Source organism: Halichoerus grypus, chromosome 2 (assembly GCF_964656455.1).
Source record: "Halichoerus grypus chromosome 2, mHalGry1.hap1.1, whole genome shotgun sequence".
NCBI classification, from domain to species: domain Eukaryota; kingdom Metazoa; phylum Chordata; class Mammalia; order Carnivora; family Phocidae; genus Halichoerus; species Halichoerus grypus.
Window position 1 is genome coordinate 153,428,404 of NC_135713.1, and position 19,860 is coordinate 153,448,263.

Here is a 19,860-nt window from a genome sequence, read left to right on the forward strand (position 1 = left end):
GGCAGGCCTTGGCTCATGCTAAAACGTCGTAGGATGGACATTCGGCCGCCTGGGGGTGTTTGGAGGGCTTCCAGGACAGACCGGGAGAGATGCCTAAGGGGGCAGGGAGGAGAGAGCACTGCTCTGGGAAGGAATATCCAGGCCCAAGGCTGGGTGCACAGGGACCCGTCCGAGCGGCCAGCCCTTCTCCAGGCCCCATGAGGTTTGCGAGCGCCATTAGCATCTCTAATTGCTGGGCCCTGTCCTTGAAAGGGCCTGGTCTCATTTCTGCTCACACTGACCTGGCTTCTTCACCCTGCCCAGAAGGGCTGTGCCCTCCTGGGCCTGAGTGTCTCCCCGCGTCCACCGAGGGGCTGGCACTGGTGGTCTCCGAGGCCCCCTCAGTTCTGGAGCCAGCGGCCTGCCAAGTGACAAGGCCTCTTGCTTTAAATTCCACCAGCTTCCAGCCTCGCCCTGGGCTCAGCACCCCGAGGGCGCAGGCTGTCCCCGTCCCCACCCCCACCGTGGCCGTGGCCGGGGCCCCAGAGCAGCGGGGTGGGGGTGAGGACCGTGTTCGGGAGTTCAGTCATCCCAGCCTGCCTCGCCCATCTCGAGGACCCAGCCCTCGGCTCCTCGGATTCCAGCCACCCACTTCAGCAGCGAGGGCCCATCCTGGGGAAAGCACCCTCTTCCCGCCCACCCCCCTCCCTGGGAGGAGACGGAAGGAGGAACGGAGGCGGTCCGGTTTGTACAGTTAGGAACGGATGTAAAATGGAGCTAGCTTTTGACTTTGAAGAGTGTATTAACCAGAATTGTGATATGTAGGTGTTCGAAGAAAAACATACCAGATTAGTTTTTAAAAAGAAAACAGACTGCCCACCTGTCCTTTTTCTTACCTGCTGGGTGGTCTGGAGCCCCTGACAGCAGAGTGCCTGCTTGACTGACACACAGTAACACTACAGATTTTGGGGGTGGAAGGGAAGGGGAAGGAGAGGGGCAGCCCCAGGTGCCCACAGATGGGAAGGAGGGAGGGAGGGACCCCTGTGGTGCAAGCCAGGGCGGCTGGGGGCTGCCCCAAAGCCCCTCATGTCCCCCTGGAGCTCTGCCTCCATAGTAGCTTGCAGGAAATGGGTACAGACGCCCTCGGGTGGGCCCCAGATTGGAATGAGACTGAAAAATGTCAGGGTCTCAACACTTGAAGGAAGCCCCCTATGCCCCCAAGAGAGAGACTGGCGAGTGGACGAACTAGACTCACGGATGGGGTCAATGGGCCACCGGTCATGGGCACAGCCACGCCATACCCTAGCGGTATCCAAATGTGTACTCGTGGGGCCTCGCCCCCCCCTCCCCGCCAAAACCAAGCCAGCCCCACTCCCGTGTCATCAGACTTCTCTTCGCTCTGCTCCCAAAGGCACTTCCATCCCCCCTCCCCCCAGCTCCCTCCTGCGTTTCTGAGTTCTGTTCACTCAGAATTGTAAATGTTTAGTTGTGACCATGACATATTGTTTGGGTCAGTGTTTCTTTCCAATGCATACTAATATATTATGGTTATTATATATGAATATATTTAATGACATGGAAAAAGTTGTGGATTTTCTTTTTTTTTTTTAAGTTTCTTTTTTTTTTTTTTTTTTTGGTTAGAGTTGTAATGGACCCAGATGGAACTTGTAACGTGGGCCCCACATGATAGAACTAAGTTCAGATATCATTTAAATAAACTCTTGTACACTGTTCACTGTCTCCTCGTCTTCATTGGAGGCCTGAGCGTGCTGTGGGGAGAGGAGAGTGAGTCTTCAGGCAACTCTTAAGGAGTATTGCTTCGTCTCTTACAACTCCCCAGCGACAGAGCCCTAACTACCCCAAAAAGACAGGAAAGGGGCCACTTTGCTTGCAAGGTCCTAGGGTTTGCTGGCTCTGCGATTTAGAGCAAAAAGCCTTCCAGATGGGACCATGTGTATTTCAGCCCCCCAGAAACCGCCCCCGGGATCCAGCCTTGACATTCCCCGGGGGGGTTCCAGGTCAGGGGCACCCCAGGGGGCAGCGAAAAGAGGTGTCCTCGCACACCTTTGAACTTCCCCTTCTCATTCAGAACGTGCAAGTAGTTTTTGCCTTTCACAGAATCCGTGTCTTCTCAAAGCCAAGAAGAGACTCCGGGGGAAAGCCAACAGGGTTGGGGAAACTCAGTGGGTTTCAAGCCACTGCTAAAGGCTTCGTGCGGGGCAGGCCCTGGGAGCTGAGCTCACTGGGTTTCTGGGAGGCTATATTTAAACCTCCAAATGGTCGCGCTTTCTTTATTAAATAAACAATTCAGTCATTAGGAACCCGTTGTGTTGCTATGCAAAGTGGGGGGCCCGATTGTCACCAGGAAGCTATAATTTCTGCACCCAGCTGTTTCGAAGATAGGTCTCGGCGATGGGCCTAGTGTGGCCGTGGAAGGCCCGGAAAGCCCTTTCCTTGAGGCTTGGAGAGGTGACAGAGATGCCTTGAGCTTCTCCTCGGGAAGAGCCAGGGCCAGCCCAGCTGCCACGGGGTCCAGCTCTGAGAGATGGGGGCCGTGTTCTCGGAACCAGGGGTGAAAGCCGGGCCAGCCGTGATGTCCGGTGTCCTCATCAGCTCGGGAGGGAGTCCCCGCTGGGGTGGCAATGCCTGGACGGGCCGAGAGGAGAAGAAGCCCCAGGGGTGGGGGGGGCATCTGCAGACCGAAGACCCTCCGAGTTGCTGGTGCTGAGGTGTGTGCTGCACGCACGGGCCGCACGCTCACCTTGGGTCATCCTAGGTCAGGGGTCCAGTTCTCAAGGATTTTCATGATGTGGCTTTTTTCCGTCCTTCATAAAAATCTTGTCTGTGCCCGAGAGCACTGTGACTCCTTTGGGACCCCGCCGTAGCCAGGCCCTGTGAGCAGCCGCGGCCACAGGCCAGAAGGAAGCTCGCCGTTGGTCAGAGACAACATGAGAGCATGGTTTGTAAAGGTAGCAGCCTGCCTTCCGGGGCCTTATGCTCTCGCTGGGGAGGGGACGCGCTGCCACCTGCCGCAGCTGATGCAGGAAGTAAGCCCCGGATGCTGCTAAGTGCTGGCCCGAGGTGGCCGACAAGCCCATTGAGAGATGGCCGCTGGTGCCCAAGGAAGCTGAGCAACCCTGTCCAGGACTCCAGGTCCCAAGCCCAGACCCTCCGGGGCGGGGACGCTTCCCGGGGTCTGCCCGACTTTCTGGGAGGCCAGGCCCCCGCCTTTGAAAGCCACCCCCTCCCAAGGCAGTGTGCGGGGACTGCCCGCTCACGGCCGAGACGCCGTGGGTTTCAGATTATGTCGAACAGGCATCTCCTTCCGTGCTCTCTTAAGACTAAATAAAGACAGAGGGCACATGCCAAGAGAAATGGGGAGGGAAGGACGGACAGAATGAGACACACGGTATATGGGTGCATGAGCTCACTGCTGGGAAGAGGTAAATGCTTCTTGTGATTGGCAGGTGGTTGGGAGGAAGTCTGAAACTGTACGAAGCAATTAGAGGAAAGACGAGTCTTGGCCCACGTTTTAAAATAAGGGGGAAAAACACCCCATTTAACTTGAGCGGGGCTAGGCTGGAAAACCCAACAGATAAAAGGAGATCTGTGGTCTATGCACAGAGGTCCCAGGGCAACCTAGCTCGGGCTAGCTGAAGACGCTGCGGGCATTAAGGGATCTAAGAGGCTGGGGCTGGCCTTGCGGACTGGGAGGGGGGACACAGCCACAGGCCGGCCACGCAGCCGGCCTCCGTCGCTGGCAGTTCTAGAAGCAGAGGGGCCCATGGGAATTCCGCAGCAGCCCCGTGGACGGATAGGGCTCTGCTGGGGCCCCGTGGGCCCTGAGAGGAGCCACAGGGTCCTGGGGCTGCTTAAGACTAAGGTTTAGTTACAGTTATTAATAATAAGGAAACTTAACAGAATGTAAGTACCAGTCATAAGCAGGTATCTGGACTTCTTTATATGGTATCCAGCCTTTAAATGCTTATCATTCATAATGAGTTAAGTTAAACAATACTTATACTGTTATTTTAATATAGTTTATTTTCACGGAAAAGGGCCCTATGTTGTCTCTCTTCTCTATACTTAGGGTGAGGTCCTAACTGCTCACATCGCCGATTCAGAGTACTGCGGGGGGGAGGGGGGGGCCCTGGGACTGCAGTCCTGACCCCCCCTGGGGTTGGGGGCCGGGGGGCAGGGGGAGACCAGGCCTTGCCACACCAAGCTGGAAAACGCCCCCATTACGTTAGCCACGTTAACTCCGGAGGGAGTCTCGACGCAACAGCCCCCCAAACGTGGCTCATCCCAGCCAGCTGCCCTTTACTTCAGAGAGGTGGGTGTCTCCCATGAGAAACTCAGCCGTCAGGAAGCTAAGGAGAGGGGGCATCCGTCCTGCCCGGCACCACCCCGGGGCTCAGACGGAGGTCCTCACGGCCGAACCAGCCCGCGTTTCGCCCCCTCCCCTGCCTGCGGGTCCAGAGAAGTGAAGTCACTTGTCCAGGGCGCCCAGCTAGCAGCGCTGGGGCCGGGCCCCGAGCCCACTCCGTCAAAAGAACAGAAGCCGCTGTGTGCAGACATCAGCTCAGTGTTTGGCTTGAAAAGGCCTTTCCGTGTGACTGAGCCAGGACGCCGTGGCTCTGGTTCAAAGACGCCCCACAAGTTGCCGGGGCTCCGTGCTGAGCAAGTCAAGAGGAGGTGAGAAAGTCAAACAGACCTTCAATGCCGCCTCCCATGAGCCCCAAGGTGGGGGGGGGTTCCAAGGAGACGCTGTTTATGCGGATTCGGGGGTTTCGCACGACAAGGCTGGAAGACCGGCTCTGCGGATTCTTGATCGGCCTTTGGGTGATCCATTAGCAACCACCCGCCTCCCCCCGTCCCAACAAGGAACACGCATCCTGGGGCGCCTTACTGTCCGTGAGCCCTTGGCCCCCTGTCCGGCACAGCCCCTCTCCTTCGAGAACACACCCACCTCGAGACAAGCCCGCATCAGTTTCCTGTCTCGGCGTCCCAGTCCAGGTCCCCGACAGCGCGGTTCCTGCTCCCCCCGCTCCCCGAGGTCTAGCCTCGCTTGGGTGTGTGGGCCGCTCCCAGAGGTCAGCGGGGAGCAGGGTCCAACGAGGCAGGAGAGCCTCTTCTCCGGTCCGGCTCACTCTCACGGCCTCCCCAGTCTGCTCCCTGCACGTGGCCAAGAGCGTGCGGTAGAATCCTGGGGCTCCGATCTGGAGACCGCGCGGCCCGACGGGTTCCGTCTTGGGTCAGAACCGGGGGGTATGCTCTGTGCGTGCACGCACTGCCTCACCGACTCCTCACAGCGGCGCTTGGGGGAGCGGTCACACCCAGCCGGCGGTCACACAGCTGGTCGGCGCTGGGGCTGACCCCGGGGCCGCTCCCCACCTAGCTCGGGCTCTCTGCCTTCTGGGCCACGTCCTGGGCCCCTCGTGGTTGAGCAGGGCCAGGTGACTGGTCCCGGCCAGTGAGCTGTGAGCAGAAGCAATGGGTTCACTTCCGAACAGAACATTCCACAGCTGCTGTGAGGGTTCCCGGAGTCCCCCTTTCCTCTGCCAGAGCCCGCAGTGGCTGTCCCCCTGGCTGTCACCCTGGCTCGGGGTGTGCAGTGAGAAGACCGGTCCCACGATGGACAGGCAGCAGGGCCAAGACACCCACGACCGGGACGGAGCCCGGCCATTCGGGTCTGGGTGGTTGTGGGTGCAGCACCATCCTGTCTGTTCCGGCTGCCACGGGTCAGGGTGCGGGCGTGAAGCCAGGCAGGCCAGGTCCAGGGCTGGACCACCTCGCCGACGAGAAGCAGGCGGGTCACGGCCGCACGCACACATCACGGGGAAGCGGGACCACTCAGGTGGAGTGGGGGCTGGCGGGAGCTTGAAGTGAGCCCACACCACCAGGGAAGGGCTGGTCACCCCCCCCTCACCCCCGCTTCTGCACGATCTACGACTTACCCAGCCTCTGACTGAGGGCCGGGCCTCTGGACCCAGGTCTCGGGCTCCCAGGACGCCCTGCACTGGGCGGTGCCGCGACTCTCCCTGAGCCTGTCTCTGCCCCCGGAGGGTCCGGCCGTGCCCTCTTGAGGGCAGTTGTCCGCAGTATCTGGGAAATCCATAGGAGACCCCAGGATTCCCCTCTCAGAGGCCACTCTCTCCTTTTTCCTCAGTGAAACCTCGGGCTTTGGGAAGGGCCCCATCACCAACCCTAATTCTTTCCCCCTTTGCCAGGGAGAGCAAAAGCCCGGCCAGCTGGCCATCCTGCTCTCTCTACACACAGGACAGAGGGCACCCTGGAACCTGGAACTCACCGAGGCTCCCACGGGCCTGGGGTCCTCTGCAGGCCCACCCCACCCGTCTGCCCTTACTCACGTGCGCACGCACGCACACGCACACTGCCCTCCATTCACACACACGGGGTGCTCAGAGCCATGTTTCAGGCTGGGAAAATGGGTTTACTGTCACTGAGAAAAGCAGAGGGGGGTGCTTCTGGGTCTGAAGGCGGCTCCCAAAGTAGAGTCTGGAAATGTTCCTGCGTAATGGCAGCAAGCCCCGGGAGCGCTGACTTGGGCAGGGGGGCGGGGTGACGGGTGCACACGCAGACACGCGCCCTTCCTCCCCGCCTGGACACCCCGGGCCTTGGCTGTTCACTCACTGTCTCCTTTGCGGGCACACGACTTCCCCAAGCAGACGATGCCTATTAATCTGGTAGCCCCCCCACCCCCCCCACCCCCCGCCAACCGAAGGACACCCAGCATGCTGCAGGGTGGCCAGAACCCACGGGCAGCCATGGGGCACGGCCACTTGAGGCTGGCACCCAAATGACCAGTGCCGAGAGCAAAGGGGTCGCACGGGGCCGGCAGCTCCAGGCAGCTCCAGGGCGGCCCCGCCACACACCTTTACTGAAGCAACGCGCAGCCGCAGTTCAGAGCTTTGGGGGGATTTATTGAGAGCGGGTTCGCGCACCGCGGGGATGCTGGGCTTCTCTCCAGCGCTGCCAGGCTTCACAGCTGGTGGTCCCCTTCCTGCCACTAGTTGGTGGGCCAGACGGCCACGACCACAATCGCCACGAGCAGCAGTAAAATCACCATGATCATCCCTGGAAAACAGAAGCACCGGAGAGCGCTTTAGCGATTCATGCCGGAAGGGCAACATGCAGCCCCGAACTACCGTGGCGGGGGACGGCGCATGTGGCTCTGTTTTCAGTTTGCATTGATGAAGCATCGAGAAAGCAAAGGGCTTTAGGGTCTGCAAGGAAAAGTTAAATCTAGACTCCATTTTCTCCACTGTCTACATGGCTTTGCCTTTTCTTCTTGAGCCCAAGATACTTAATGTCACTCATCAGTAAAAGTATCCAGTGGAGGGGCACCTGGGTGGCTCAGTGGGTTAAGTGTCTGCCTTCCGCTCAGGTCATGATCTCCGGGTCCTGGGATCGAGCCCCCTGTTGGGGTCCCTGCTCAGCGAGGACCCTGCTTCTCCCTCTCCCTCTGCCCCTCCTCCCCGAGTGTGCTCGCTCTCTCTCAAATAAATAAAATCTTAAAAAAAAAAAAAAGATTTATTTATTTGAGAGAGAAAGAGAGGGCGTGTGGGGGGAGGGACAGAGGGAGAGAATCTCAAGCAGACTCCCTGCTGAGCGCAGAGCCGGATGCAGGGTTGGATCTCAAGAACATGAGATCACAACCTGAGCTGAAACCAAGAGTTGGACACTCAACCGACTGAGCCACCCAGGTGCCCCACGTAGCATGCTCTTCAAACTCAACCCTCGTGAAGCACAGCATGGGCACAGTGTCAAATATTAAGAAGGGACATAAAAATATATCTCCCTGTGACAGTGGATGATTTTTTTCTAACACCCCCTGTTTCTCTGATGACCTGACCTTTCACGAGTAACCCCTCTCGGGACCTACGATTTCTCCCCAACTTCACATGGACACTAACCCAAGCCTCTCCATCAGGGCTCGGCAAACTGTGGCCCCTTGGGCCAAATCTGGCTGTTGGCCTGTTTTCGTACAACCCCTGAGCCAAGAATGGTTTGTACATTTTTAAGGGTTGTCAAAAGAGACAAAGGAGAAGATGTGACGCGCTGTCTGTGGTCTGCAAAGCCTAAACTATTTACTATCCGGTCTTTCACAGAAGTGTGCAGATCTGTGCTCTACATCACTGTGGCCGGTAACGACCCAGCTGCAGCCCGGCTCATCCACGGAGGCTCTGGTTTCCAGCTGTCCCTCCATTTCTCTCCTCTGGGGATTTTCTCTCTTCCTTGTAAATTCAGCTACGCATCAGCATTTGAGGGGCGAGGCTGGGATATTTCATCTTGCGTTTCGAGACGCGTGTAGTAAGGTGCGCACGTCTGTGTGTGGGTGAACGTTATCTCAGTCCATCTTCTGGCCAGAACCAGAAGAACATATCTCCTCTTCATTCATTTCTGCCTCCAGAAACATCTTCAGGTTGACCAAAAGCTCCCCCTGGGCAGGAATCCCACGACTTCCTGGCTGGGCTGAGAGATTGTCCTGTTTAGCATCAGGGACCCAGCATGGAACTGGAGGACAAAGATGGACTGAGGAGCGTTGGGGGGCACCTGCTAGCCCTACAGAGCGCAGGGTAACCTCAAAGACAAGGGGGAAGCCTGGGTGCTGAGAAAAGACGGGAGACGAGGCATGATGTTTCAGTTACTGCTGCTCAGGCAGGATCGGAGCTGGGGGAGCGCTTGGGGCGGCGAGGCTGGTTGTGCAGCCGGGGTCCTGGACTGGTGGGGGGAGGGGACGGCCGAAGGAGAGGCTGACACCAGGGACCCTGAGATTCACAGCGGGTGGTGACAAGCACCGCGCAACAAGAGACGGGAGAGAGGAGATGGAGGACAGTGACTGGCTGGGAAGAAGAAACCACACGCCCGGTTTGAGCTCATACACAATCCCAGGGAAGGGGCCTCTACGAGCCAGTGGCTACCTCCACCCCCTTCCTGGGCCACGGCGGCGTGCCCACCTGCCGCCCGCTCTGCCCAATCTGTTCCCCACAACTGAGCCGGAGTGTAAACCAGATCAGGTTACTGGCTACCTTGCAACTCTCAGAGGGCTCAGCTGAAATCCAAACTCTACGGGGGCCCCGAAGGCCCCACGTGATCTGGGTCCCGCTACCCCGGCAGCCACGCTCTGCCCCTGGGCTCCAGCCATCCGGTCTTCGGCCTTGGGTTACGCCCCTTCCTGCCCCCCCTTGGCCTACTTGCTCCCTACTCCTCCCCCAGAACCCAGCATCAATGTCACTTCCTCAAGGACCTCCTCCCTGGCCTCCCAGGAACTGTGCTCGGGCTGTCCCTCCGATGTGCCCGCAGTGCCCCTTCTTCAATCACGATTTAGGTGCTCAGACACGGTCCCCACCACTGGCACGTGAGGGTCCGACCCAGGGGCTGAGCCTGTCCAGCTCACCGCCACATCCCCCGTACCTAGAACAGAGCCTCACCCACAGAAGAGGCACGGACCATTTGCTGGGTGTTTTTTATATAAACACATAAATGTATTGACTATCTGGAAGGGATGAGAAGAACCAAGAAGAAAGACAAAGCAGGAACAGTCAACAGAGAGAGAGAGAGAAGCTGAGAACGTGTGTCAAGGATGCCAAAGGGAGAAAAGATTCAAAAGGCGGTCAGTGCCAATCAACAGACACCAGGAGGCCAGACAGAAGCTTCTGGGCTGGGAGTCCTTTAATGGGACAGTTCAGCTGCCGGGTGGGTGGGCCTCCTGGAACCATCATTAATACAGCAATTCCTCTGTAAGCTGGTAATGATTCTATCGCAGAAACTGCGAGTCACACACTGCATGGGAGCAAACGGGGGCCCTCTGGCTGCGACATTTTCACCAGGTTTCGGTAAAGGGGTGCGCGCGGACAGTCAAGTGAGGAAGTCATCTTGAGATGGCAAGTGACCGTGACCAGCCGAGGCCAGCGCAGCCTTCGGGATTCTCCCAAAGAGCAGGTGTTCACATACCTTACCCCATGACAGCACTTTCTCTTTAAGAGTCTGGCCTTCTTGGAGTGAGGCCCCGGCTCTGGCACCTTCCTTGAATGGAGTCTCTCTTCTCTTAAGGATGTTTCGGGAAGAGTGACCAAGGCTCGTACTGAAGCCAGGGAGGGCTAAGCCGTGCCAGGCATGGAATACGCGCGGGCCCCAGGTGGGACGGTGGGCACATCGCCTTGCTCACTGACTTTCTCAGCCGGGGACAGCTCCCCGTGTCACCTGGGAGGGAAAGCTCTGGAACTGGTGAGCCCAAGAGCCAGCCCAGGAATCCAGGTGGGACCCACCCCTGTTCCATCTCTTCCCCTTTCTCTGCACCCGCGGGGCCTGTGCAGGGGGAATCCTGGCCCCCGACACAAAGTGGGGCTTATCAGGGACAGGGAGCCCCAGGCTCGTTGGGGCTGAAAATTAGGGATACAGAGTTTCGACTCGGTTTCCTCCTCTTCTCTTTTCTTTTTCCTTCCTCCTCCCCCCCTTTGCACTTTGTATGGTGGAAACTTAAATAGAGATGAAAGTGGACAGGAGGGCATAATGCACCGTGATGCACAAGGATCGATTCGTGGCCAGTCTGGTTTTACCTGTGCCCTCCCCCGCACCCTGGATTCTCTTGGAGTGAACCCCACACATACTTCCTCTCCCACTATGTCAGTGCGGATCACTCACAGATAAAGCATCATTAACACAAAAAAAGTCACCACCACACGGAAGGGCGGACGATTTGCCTTTTCTTCAAGACAGAGGCAGGGAAGAGCCTCCAGCCCTTGAGACACAGGAAAGTGGCTCCGGCCTAGAGGTCGCAGGAGACCACATGGCCGGAGGGAATAGTATTGTTGAGAGACAAAGAGAGAGAGAGAGAGAGAGAGAGAACTTCTTTCTTTTGCCTCCGAGTAGTGAGTAAACCTCAGAGGGTCTGCTCATCCATCCCCCAGCTAAGGAAATGTTTGACATTTCAGAACAGCAAAAGACAGTTGAACTTCTGGGAACCTGCCAACTTCTCGAACAATGAAGGCTCTCTGCCCCCAGCCCCAGCACAGAAACACCTGGCGAGGCTCCTGAGCACGGGACCCTTCCCGCCACGCTTCGCTCGGCTCCACGCACTGCTGGGCAAGGCACACACACCCACGTGCCCCGCGCAGGGGCAGGCTCGGGGAGCCGGAGGCCCAGGCGTGGAAAAAAAATGGCCATTGCCTTTGGTCAGTTTACCAGATGGGGATTACTCAACCCCTTACAATATTTACAAGTCCAGCTCATGGCAATTAAAAAAAGATGTAAGAAAACAAACTCCTTTTCGGACTGGGAAGGGACACGGTTCTCTCTGGAACAGTGCTGTGTTTTCTGAAGGTTGTTCATCGGGATTAATGGCCCATATTTTTTCCAGTGAAACACTGGAAACCTGCAAATTAATGCAATGCATCTGCCACAGTTGAGCATAGGTAACAGCTCTTGCTGCTTACGGAGGAGGGAGGGGAGGGGGAGGAGGGGGAGTAGGAGGGAAGGGAGGAGATGGGGAGGAGGAGGGAAGGGAGGAGAAGGAAAGGGAGGAGGAGAAAGGGGAGGAGGAGGGGGAGGAACACGGACTCTGTCTCTTCTTGGGAGAGTGAGGGCGGACCTCAGCACAGCGCTCAGCTGTAGGGGACACGCAGCTAAGCGCTAAGCGCAGGGGGAGCGGAGGGGTGACGGGGTAGCAGGGAGGCGGATGCAAAGGGCAATGTTATCTGAAGTCTCCTGATCTGGTTTTGCTTATCACAGGCTGCCTGTGATTGTCCCCGGTGTACCTACACTGTTAGCGCCCGCGATCACCACCGGAGCTCCGCGGCAGACATTTAGGAAAGACTCCCGTGGCTGGCTGGGCTTTTTCCAGTTGTGCCTGTTGACAGGTGACATTTGCTTATGCATTAACCAGTGGGTTCTCCCTGATCAAACAGATTTCTTGCAACAGACTGCCTGAGCTGAGGTGGGGGATGAGCAGGAGAAAAGACAAAACTGGAATATTTGTTTTCCAAAGTTCATGTAAATGTTCCCTTTAATCCCATTACTGGGCAAATAAGCTAAGAAAAGAGTAGACGCCCAGCAGAGAAGGTGAGCATATTTACATTCTGAGTCTTGGGCCGGAGGGCGCAGAACAGCAGGTGCCCCTGAGACCCCCCCCCACGCGGGAGCTGGGTGCAAGGCGGCGCGGGGTGGGCCCCCCAGCAGCCTTCCTGCCCCCAGCCTGAAGTTCAGGTGACTTGGGAAAGGGGCATGGACAGCCTCACCCCTCCCCTGCAGCCCCTCCTTCACGCCACAGTTCTGCAAACAGTGCTTTCGTTAAAAAACCAAGCACAAGTCTTCTCTGATGTTCTGACTTTGGTTCTGTTCTCACCTGGCACTCAACCCACCCCCGGGCTTTCTGCTCTCCATTGGAGGGTGAGCCCTCCTGGGTAGCTCTGGTGGGCTCCGTCCCCTCAACAGACCTCCTGGCCCCCCTCTCCCCTCTGCTTTTGCCCTCTGCCCCGTCACCCTCCGCAGGGCACAGCCTGGGACCCTCGGCTGGGACCCTGCTTCCTCACTGCCCCTGCAGCCAGAGACGCTCGTCCTCCACCCTTCAATGCCTGCATTAGTTACTAATATTCCTTCCCTTAGGCCGAATGATCTGCAACAACAGGGATCCTGCGGTCTGATGTGGTGGCAGGGGCGCTGGTCGGGGGAGTCAGGGAGGCCCGACCTCCATTCCTTCACGGCCAGTTCAATTCCACCATCTGTAAAAGCCCCGAAATACCGACCTCCTAGGGGTGTGGGGGGAATTCGGTAAGATGAGGTGCGGGAGGCTCTCAGGGCGAATCTGGCGCACCATAAAGGGCAGTGCGGATGACAGTAATTACTCCTGCTTATGGGACCCGAGGCCCAAGAAGAGAGCCCGCGTGTCTGCATGCAGGTGCTGCCCAGTGTCCCAGACAGAGCCAGGCTCACGGCTTAACGACAGAACTCAAGATGCCATTCCTCCCCGAAGGGAAGGGAGAGGAGCAGAGCCGGAGGGAACCCCCGGGTGGCACTCCGTTCAGACACGGAGCCCTGTTCCAGCTGCGGCCGGGCCGTGATGACGGGTATCCAGGAAAGGTTGGAAGTTCGGGGCGGAATATCTGGCAGCCCTTTGGGTCATCAGCCACAGGAAGGGCAGCTGGGCTGGGCGTGGGCTGGTTGCAGCAGGAAGGCGAGCAGAACCAGCCAAGGGGACACCAGGTGATGGGAGCGGCGGGCTCCGGGGTGGGGTGCAGAGGGGGACCCCGCAACAAAGGCCAGATCAGAGGGGAGGCAGTGCCGAGGCCGGGGTCACGGGCAGGAGGACTTGGAGAAGCACAAAGCAAACCCAAGGGGAACCTAAGAAGCCTGACTCTGGAGTCGTGCCCGGCCCTGGAAGCCGGTCAGCCCCGCGGGGGGACGCCGGGCACCCCAGCAGCGCCCGCACAAGGTATCACAAGTAACAGCACTGCAGCGAGAACAGAAGGAACACAGGGGAAGGGCTGCCGTCGTGCCGCTAGACATACGTGGGCTCAGAACGTGCCATGCTCCCATCCCGTGCCGTTCCCACCAGAACAGTGCCCCCCGGTTTGTAGGTGAGGAAGTGGGGGCTCAGGGGTTAGCCCCGCCGGCCCTACGGGAGCCCCAGGAAGGCCGTAGGCCAACAGCAGGGCTGGCTCCAGGCCACGCTCCCTGGGAGGAGCTCCGGCCGGGGAGCGGGCTCAGGAGGGGACCCAACCAGGGCGACAGTAGGAGGCCGTGTCTGTGACACCGAGTGACGGACCCCTCAAAGAAACACGGGAGAAGGGGCACCCGGGTGGCTCAGTTGGTTAAGCGACTGCCTTCAGCTCAGGTCATGATCCCAGGGTCCCAGGATTGAGTCCCGCGTCGGGCTCCCTGCTCAGTGGGGAGTCTGCTTCTCCCTCTGACCCTCCCCCAGCTCTCTCACTCTCTCTGTCTCTCTCTCAAATAAATAAAACCTAAAAAAAAAAAAAAAAGACACACAAGAAGGCAAAGGATCGGCCCAGAATCGGCCTGTGCTTTGGTTCTGATCGAAAACCAAGAAAATTTAGATGAAACAGATCTTAGCGTTGCTTTGGCATTTACATCACCCCGAGTGTTTGTCTCTGCCTTTGGACAGGATCACGGCCCTGGGACAAGCACACCGGGCCCACGTGACCAAACCCTGGCTCCTGTGGAAAGGCCAAGCTTCCTGAAGGTACTGTACTCTTGTCTGGAGGGGCTCTGGAAGGGGCAAGCCTGGTGCCCCCCGAAGGGGTCTGTGCGGGATCTGTGCTGGAGTGACGTGGGGAGGAGAGAGGGACACCTTCCTCACCCTGCCTTCTGAAGTTCCAGGCCCCATCTGGGGACCATCCATCTCTCCGGTCCCGGGGCTGCCACCCCATCTCGATGCGAACGAGAGGCAAGCTTCACATCCACAGAGAAGCTGGAAGAAAGTCAACTCTGGAGAGAAGGCGGGAGACTGGGGGGAAGGAGGATGGTGTGGGGAGACATCTGGGGGCCAGAGAGACTGAGCGGCCTCAGCAGGAAGCAGGAATTGGGGAAGGTAGCCTGACAAGAGTGGGGGATGGGACGAAAAGACGGGCTTGCCTGAAACAGGAAATTGAAAGGAATTAAGACTGTAAGAGCGGGGGTGGGCGAGGAGCGGGATGCAGGCCTAGGGAAAGGCAGGTTCCCAGGCTCTGGGCTCCAGGGACCAGGCCCCTGCCTCTCTGGGCGTCCGGTGGCTCTGTCACAGCCACGAGGCCCCCATGAGGCCAAGCCCTAATGCTCGGTCTTTGGAGACGGGACAGGACAGCGCATCTCACCAGCCAGGGCAAATCATGTTGCAACCAAGGGGTCAGACCTGTGGGTCAAGCTGTTCTGATGGGCAGCCAACCCCGGGCAGGTCTGACCCCAGGGTAAGGGTCTGGCCAAGAGAGTTAGATTTCACCACAGCAGAACGGTCCGATGGGTGCAAAGACACGCATGTGGCTCTTCGCGGGCCTCCCAGTCTCAAGAGAGGGATGGAAAATCAACCGGCCCCCGCCTCCGCAAAACAAAACAAAAACACTCTGCAGATGATAGGGCTCCTTGGAGGGAGTATGTAAAAACTCGGCCATTCCTGTTGCTTCCTGCACAGAAAAGTGCTGACGAGTTCCTAGGCCCCATCTGTGTTCTTAAAGTGTTACTCATTTCCCTTCCCCGAAGTACGTTCAGTCCAGCAAATCACCACAGTTCAACAGCAGAACTCCATTGTAAATAGATGATCCTTCATATTGGCCATCAAAAGCAGCTTATTAGGAGTTGTCAAGTCAATAATTTAATGCCAATTCGCTGGCGCACCAATATTTGCTAAGAAATATCCCCTCGTTGTGCTGCGTGCTCCCCCTGGGAAAGCAAGGCTGTCTGGAATCTGGCAGAAATTCAAGTGTCTTTGAAAAGACAGTCAGGAACTCTGTTATGGATATCTTGTTTTGACAATCCCCTCTTGACTAAGTGTCAAAAGATTTCTGGATGGCTCCAGTCAGGCTATGGATTCACCATTACGAACCCCTCCGTTTGCGCTGTTTGTGCTAACAAACATCACCTGGCATCAATTAGGGAGACCGGGCAAGGTGACAGGAAGAAGCCGCCTGCCAAAGTTCTACGTCAGGTACAGAAAGAAAGGGCACGGACGTATGGCCATCAGGGGGATACTTTTTCAATACATCAGATGCCTATCCCTCGGATTTTTTTTTTTTTTCTAAAGCAAATCATTTGCCCGAGATGCAGAAGCCCACTGGGTGGTATATTTGAATGGAGGCTCTGAGTTCTAAACCCCAGGAGAACATCCTCCTGGGAGGGGGGTGGGGGCAGCAGCCATGCGTCTGTTCAACTTGACCCTGCCATCCGCACAGCTGGTGGGCCCAGGGGCCAAGCCCACGTGAGGCCACCGGGCTCTCTTCCCCAGGAATTGCGACGTTCGGACTGAGCGGAGTTGGGGCTCAGTCGCCGTAACGGGGACACTCTGGAGGGGTGGCCAAGAAAATGGGCCCGGAGGTCCCCGGATGTGCCGTGGTTCCGAGTCTTCCTGGCTCAGTTATCCCTTGGATTCTCGAAAGTCACCCGATATCATGCAAACAAATGACACGTTCTTTAACCTAAACGAGCCAGAGCCCTTTCCTCTGACTTGTAACCAGGACCTTTCAGTAAAGAGATCATCAGCAAAAATAACTATTTGTCTCCAATTATTTGGGAAAATGGAAGGGCGACGCAAGGACGGTTTTGCTTTACTGTATGGCGCTGAAAGAGCATCGAAGGCGCCACGGGCTGAGGTCCCATCGAAATAGCTTGCCAGCAAGAGGCCTTCTCAGACACTCCCTCGCAGTCACGCCTCCAATGATGTCACAGATATTCTTGGGATAACGCTATAGATGCTGTCCTAAAGAGTCAAAGCGAACAGGAGATGTGCTCGGGTTCTGGGGCAAGAGGTTATTGGGAGCAGAAGTTGGGACAGGAGAGCCCCCCCCCCGTAAACAAGGCGAACAAGAACCCCTTGGATGGGGTGAGTGAGTTGCTTATATACATCACGTGCATTACATATTGAGGTGCTCGGTAAATGTTCAATCAACAAGGAAACAGGAGGTCCCCACTCCTGATGTGGTTAGGAAAGCAAAAACAGTATTGAGAGCCTCTGGATTCTGCATCTCTACAATGGATTTTGATTTATTTATCTTTTTAAAAGAATTTTATTTCTTTATTTGAGAGAGAGAGAGAAGAGAGCATGGCAGGGGGCAGAGAGAGAGGGAGAAGCAGACTCCCCACCGAGCAGGGAGCCCGACGTGGGGCTTGATCCCAGGACCCTGGGATCATGACCTGAGCTGAACGCGGATGCCCAACTGACTGAGCCACCCAGGCGTCCCTGGATTTTGATGTATTTAACAAATATCGACTGATCGATCTACAGAGTGCCAGGCACTGTTCTAGTCATTGAGGATACAGCAGCGAACAAAAAGACAAAAATCCCTGCCCTCACTGAGTTGCTATTTGTGTGTGTGCGCTCATGCGCGCCGGGGGGTACAGTGGGTAAAGACAGACAAAGACCAAAATAAGTAAATTACATGGTGTACTCGAAGGTGCAAAGGGCTACAGAGAAGAACAAAGCTTATCTCTTCCCACTGTGATTGCTAGCTGGTAGCTCAGAGGCACAGACCCCCCCTCCCTCCGGTTCTGGGGGCAAAAGCGGGAGGGAGTGCTAATACTTTCCAGAAACCAGCCATCCCACAGTGGGATCTGGAAACGTGTTGCGGGTAAGATGAGGGTGCCTTCCTACGTGGCATCAGGAAACGGCCATCCGTGAACGCTAGTAATACGTAAGCTCAGCAATAACACATGACGAAAGTCGGTTGGAATGACGGGTGACGTCATGACAAGTGGAAACAGAAAGGGGACTTATTCTGGAGCGCTGAAAAAGGCGGGCCGGCGAGGCAGACCTTGTCAGTGGGTCGCCGGCACTTTCCAGGACGAGTTCCCCATACGGCCTGTTCTGACAGCTCTGTGCCCAAATGAACAGTGTGCTTCAGAAACAGATGGCTGCTGTCTTTTTTGGGGGAGGCCGGTTCACTTTAGAGGGGCGCTGGCCCCCGCTGCTTGCTGAAATCTAGAGGAAGCCAGGCTCTGGCTGCAGAAGGAGGAGGAGGGGGTAGGCACCAGGGGTCACCAGAAGTTTGGAAGAATTGGGGTGAATGCATTTCAGGGGGATTGCCAGTACCACTTCTGGGGCGTCAGGCGGTCAGCCACTCTGTCAACCCCGAGGCCGCATCTGCCCCCCCAAGCTCAGCATTCCTTTGGCCTCCGAGGTGACACGGGCCCTGTACAACCAAGAGCCACAGAGGAGAAAGGTGACCGGTAAGAGCCGTGGGAGGAAGAAGCAGTAAGGGCTGGAGAGAGCTGCCCGATACGGTCCTTTCCTTGGAAGAGCGAAGTCTTTTCCCAAAGAGCCAGAACGTACATCATGATCCCTCAGTTCAGTGGCGCAGCCTGCCTCACACCATGGCTCTGGCGTCTGGGGAAGGGGCCCCATCCTCTGCGCCTAAAATCGGGGGGAACACCAGCCCTCAGCTCCCAGAGCTGCCACGGAGACGAAATGAGGTAGGATGCTCCGTGCTGAGCACCCTCCCTGGCCCGTGGCACGTTCTCAACTGACATCAGCTGCCATGACTCCTGCCGGAAATTGTTCTGGCTACAAAAGAGGCCTTCACAATCTGTACTCTTTGGACAGAAGACGCTTCGGTCTGCACCCTATCCGCAAGTCCCTCTGGTCGCCAACACTGCCGCATCCTCCCACTAGATAACACCAACACCAGGAGGAAAGGGGACCCCTGAGGAGGACGGGACTACCCTCCCTCACTTTTCAAACACTCTAGCACAAACATAGCTCATGCAAAATTCCCCAACCGCCTCGATGCCCATATGTATGAAAATGCCCACCTTAAGCAGCAGCTCTTTCTGCCCACGGGTCCTGTCCCTGTGCTTTAATAAAACCACCATTTTGCACCAAAGATGGCTCAAGAATTCTTTCTTGGCTGTCGGCTCTGGACCTCGCCCCACCGAACCTCACCTATATTCCAAAGCTACATCATATGGCACCTGAACGTGGGGCTTTGAGTCTTTCCACCTGGACTCTGAGCCACGGTGCAAACTTGGTGAATACGTTCTCTCGCCCTGCTTCGGGCTCTGTGCTCAGCATGGAGTCTGCTTGAGATTCTCTCTCCCTCTCCCTCTGCCCCTCCCCCTACTTGTGCATGCACTCTCTCGCCCTCTCTCTCAAATAAATACATAAAATCTTTTTTAAAAATACCCACATTAAGAGCATTTCCATAAAATGCAGTTCCTATTTGCCCTCAGAAGGGACCTGTATCTTCTACCCAGAGCGCCCTGATGGTCTCCTCTTTGGGCCCTGGGCTGCTCCCTTAAGGACATCGCTAGAGGGAGATGCTTGGCTGCAGGGACAAGAGTGAATGCCACCCAGCCCACCGTCAGTGGCAGGAAGAAGGCCATCAAGAGTTGTGGGCCTCACGGGCATCACAAGATGGCCACAGAGAGATCCAGAAGCTGCTTGGCACTGGGTCTTCCAAAATGGGCCTCTTACCAGAAGCCACATTGGGGCTCGCAGTTCGCTCGGGGAAGTGTGCAGGTTCTATAGGGCCAGGCAGGTCACGGAGCCCTCACCCCAAACACTGTGGGGTGAAGGGGCCTCCTCCCTCAGCAGGGCAATCTGCAGTGATGCCACCTCCATTCATGCTATTCTTGAAGGCTTCTTCCCAGCCCCAGAGACGTCCTTCCATGGCCAGTGAACCATCCAAGGATCCATATAACTTGACCTTCGCAGAGGGTGGTTGCCACTTTCAGAGTGTTCCTAAGTGAAAACGTGGACCCAGAATTGATGCCTCCAAACCCCTGTGTGGCTCTGAGCCACAGACCCCGAGGAGCCCAGATTCAGTGATGGCCACCTATGAGCCAACTGAAAACAAATGGACAAGACCCTGAGCCAGACGTTCTAGAATACGGCCAGCCTAAAAAGTGTTGAGCAAGGATTCTGTTGGCAAGAAGGATGAACAGAGAAGTATTTGAGGCCCAAGGATTCAGAGCGCAAAATAGGGGAAATCTGCCTGGGGTGCCGTCCATAAGAAAGGGGGCTTATATCACTTTCGGGGATAAGGCGACCTAAGGAGAAGTCCTCCTCTCCCTTCCCCTGAAGGTGGTCAGTGTGGACGAAGATACAGTCCGAGAAAGGCCATCTTGATGACAGAACTGAGTGTCCCAGGCCTCACCAGTTAGCCCATTTGTGCCAACACCAGGTAAGTGCTCGTCGTCACAAGCCATGCACAAAATAGA

General features: G+C 56.8%; 1 protein-coding gene across 2 annotated transcripts in view; it reads right to left on the reverse strand.

Annotated features, from left to right (window-relative positions):
• Nucleotides 1–6,902: 6,902 nt before the first annotated feature.
• STX8 (syntaxin 8) overlaps nt 6,903–19,860 on the reverse strand; it is a 244,844-nt gene continuing 231,886 nt past the window's right edge. For both annotated transcript variants that reach the window (XM_036085742.2, XM_036085744.2), the window contains one exon: nt 6,903–7,077. In XM_036085742.2, coding sequence (XP_035941635.1) covers nt 7,010–7,077 — 68 coding nt within the window. In that variant the 3' untranslated portion in view covers nt 6,903–7,009. The remainder of the gene's footprint in view (nt 7,078–19,860) is intronic.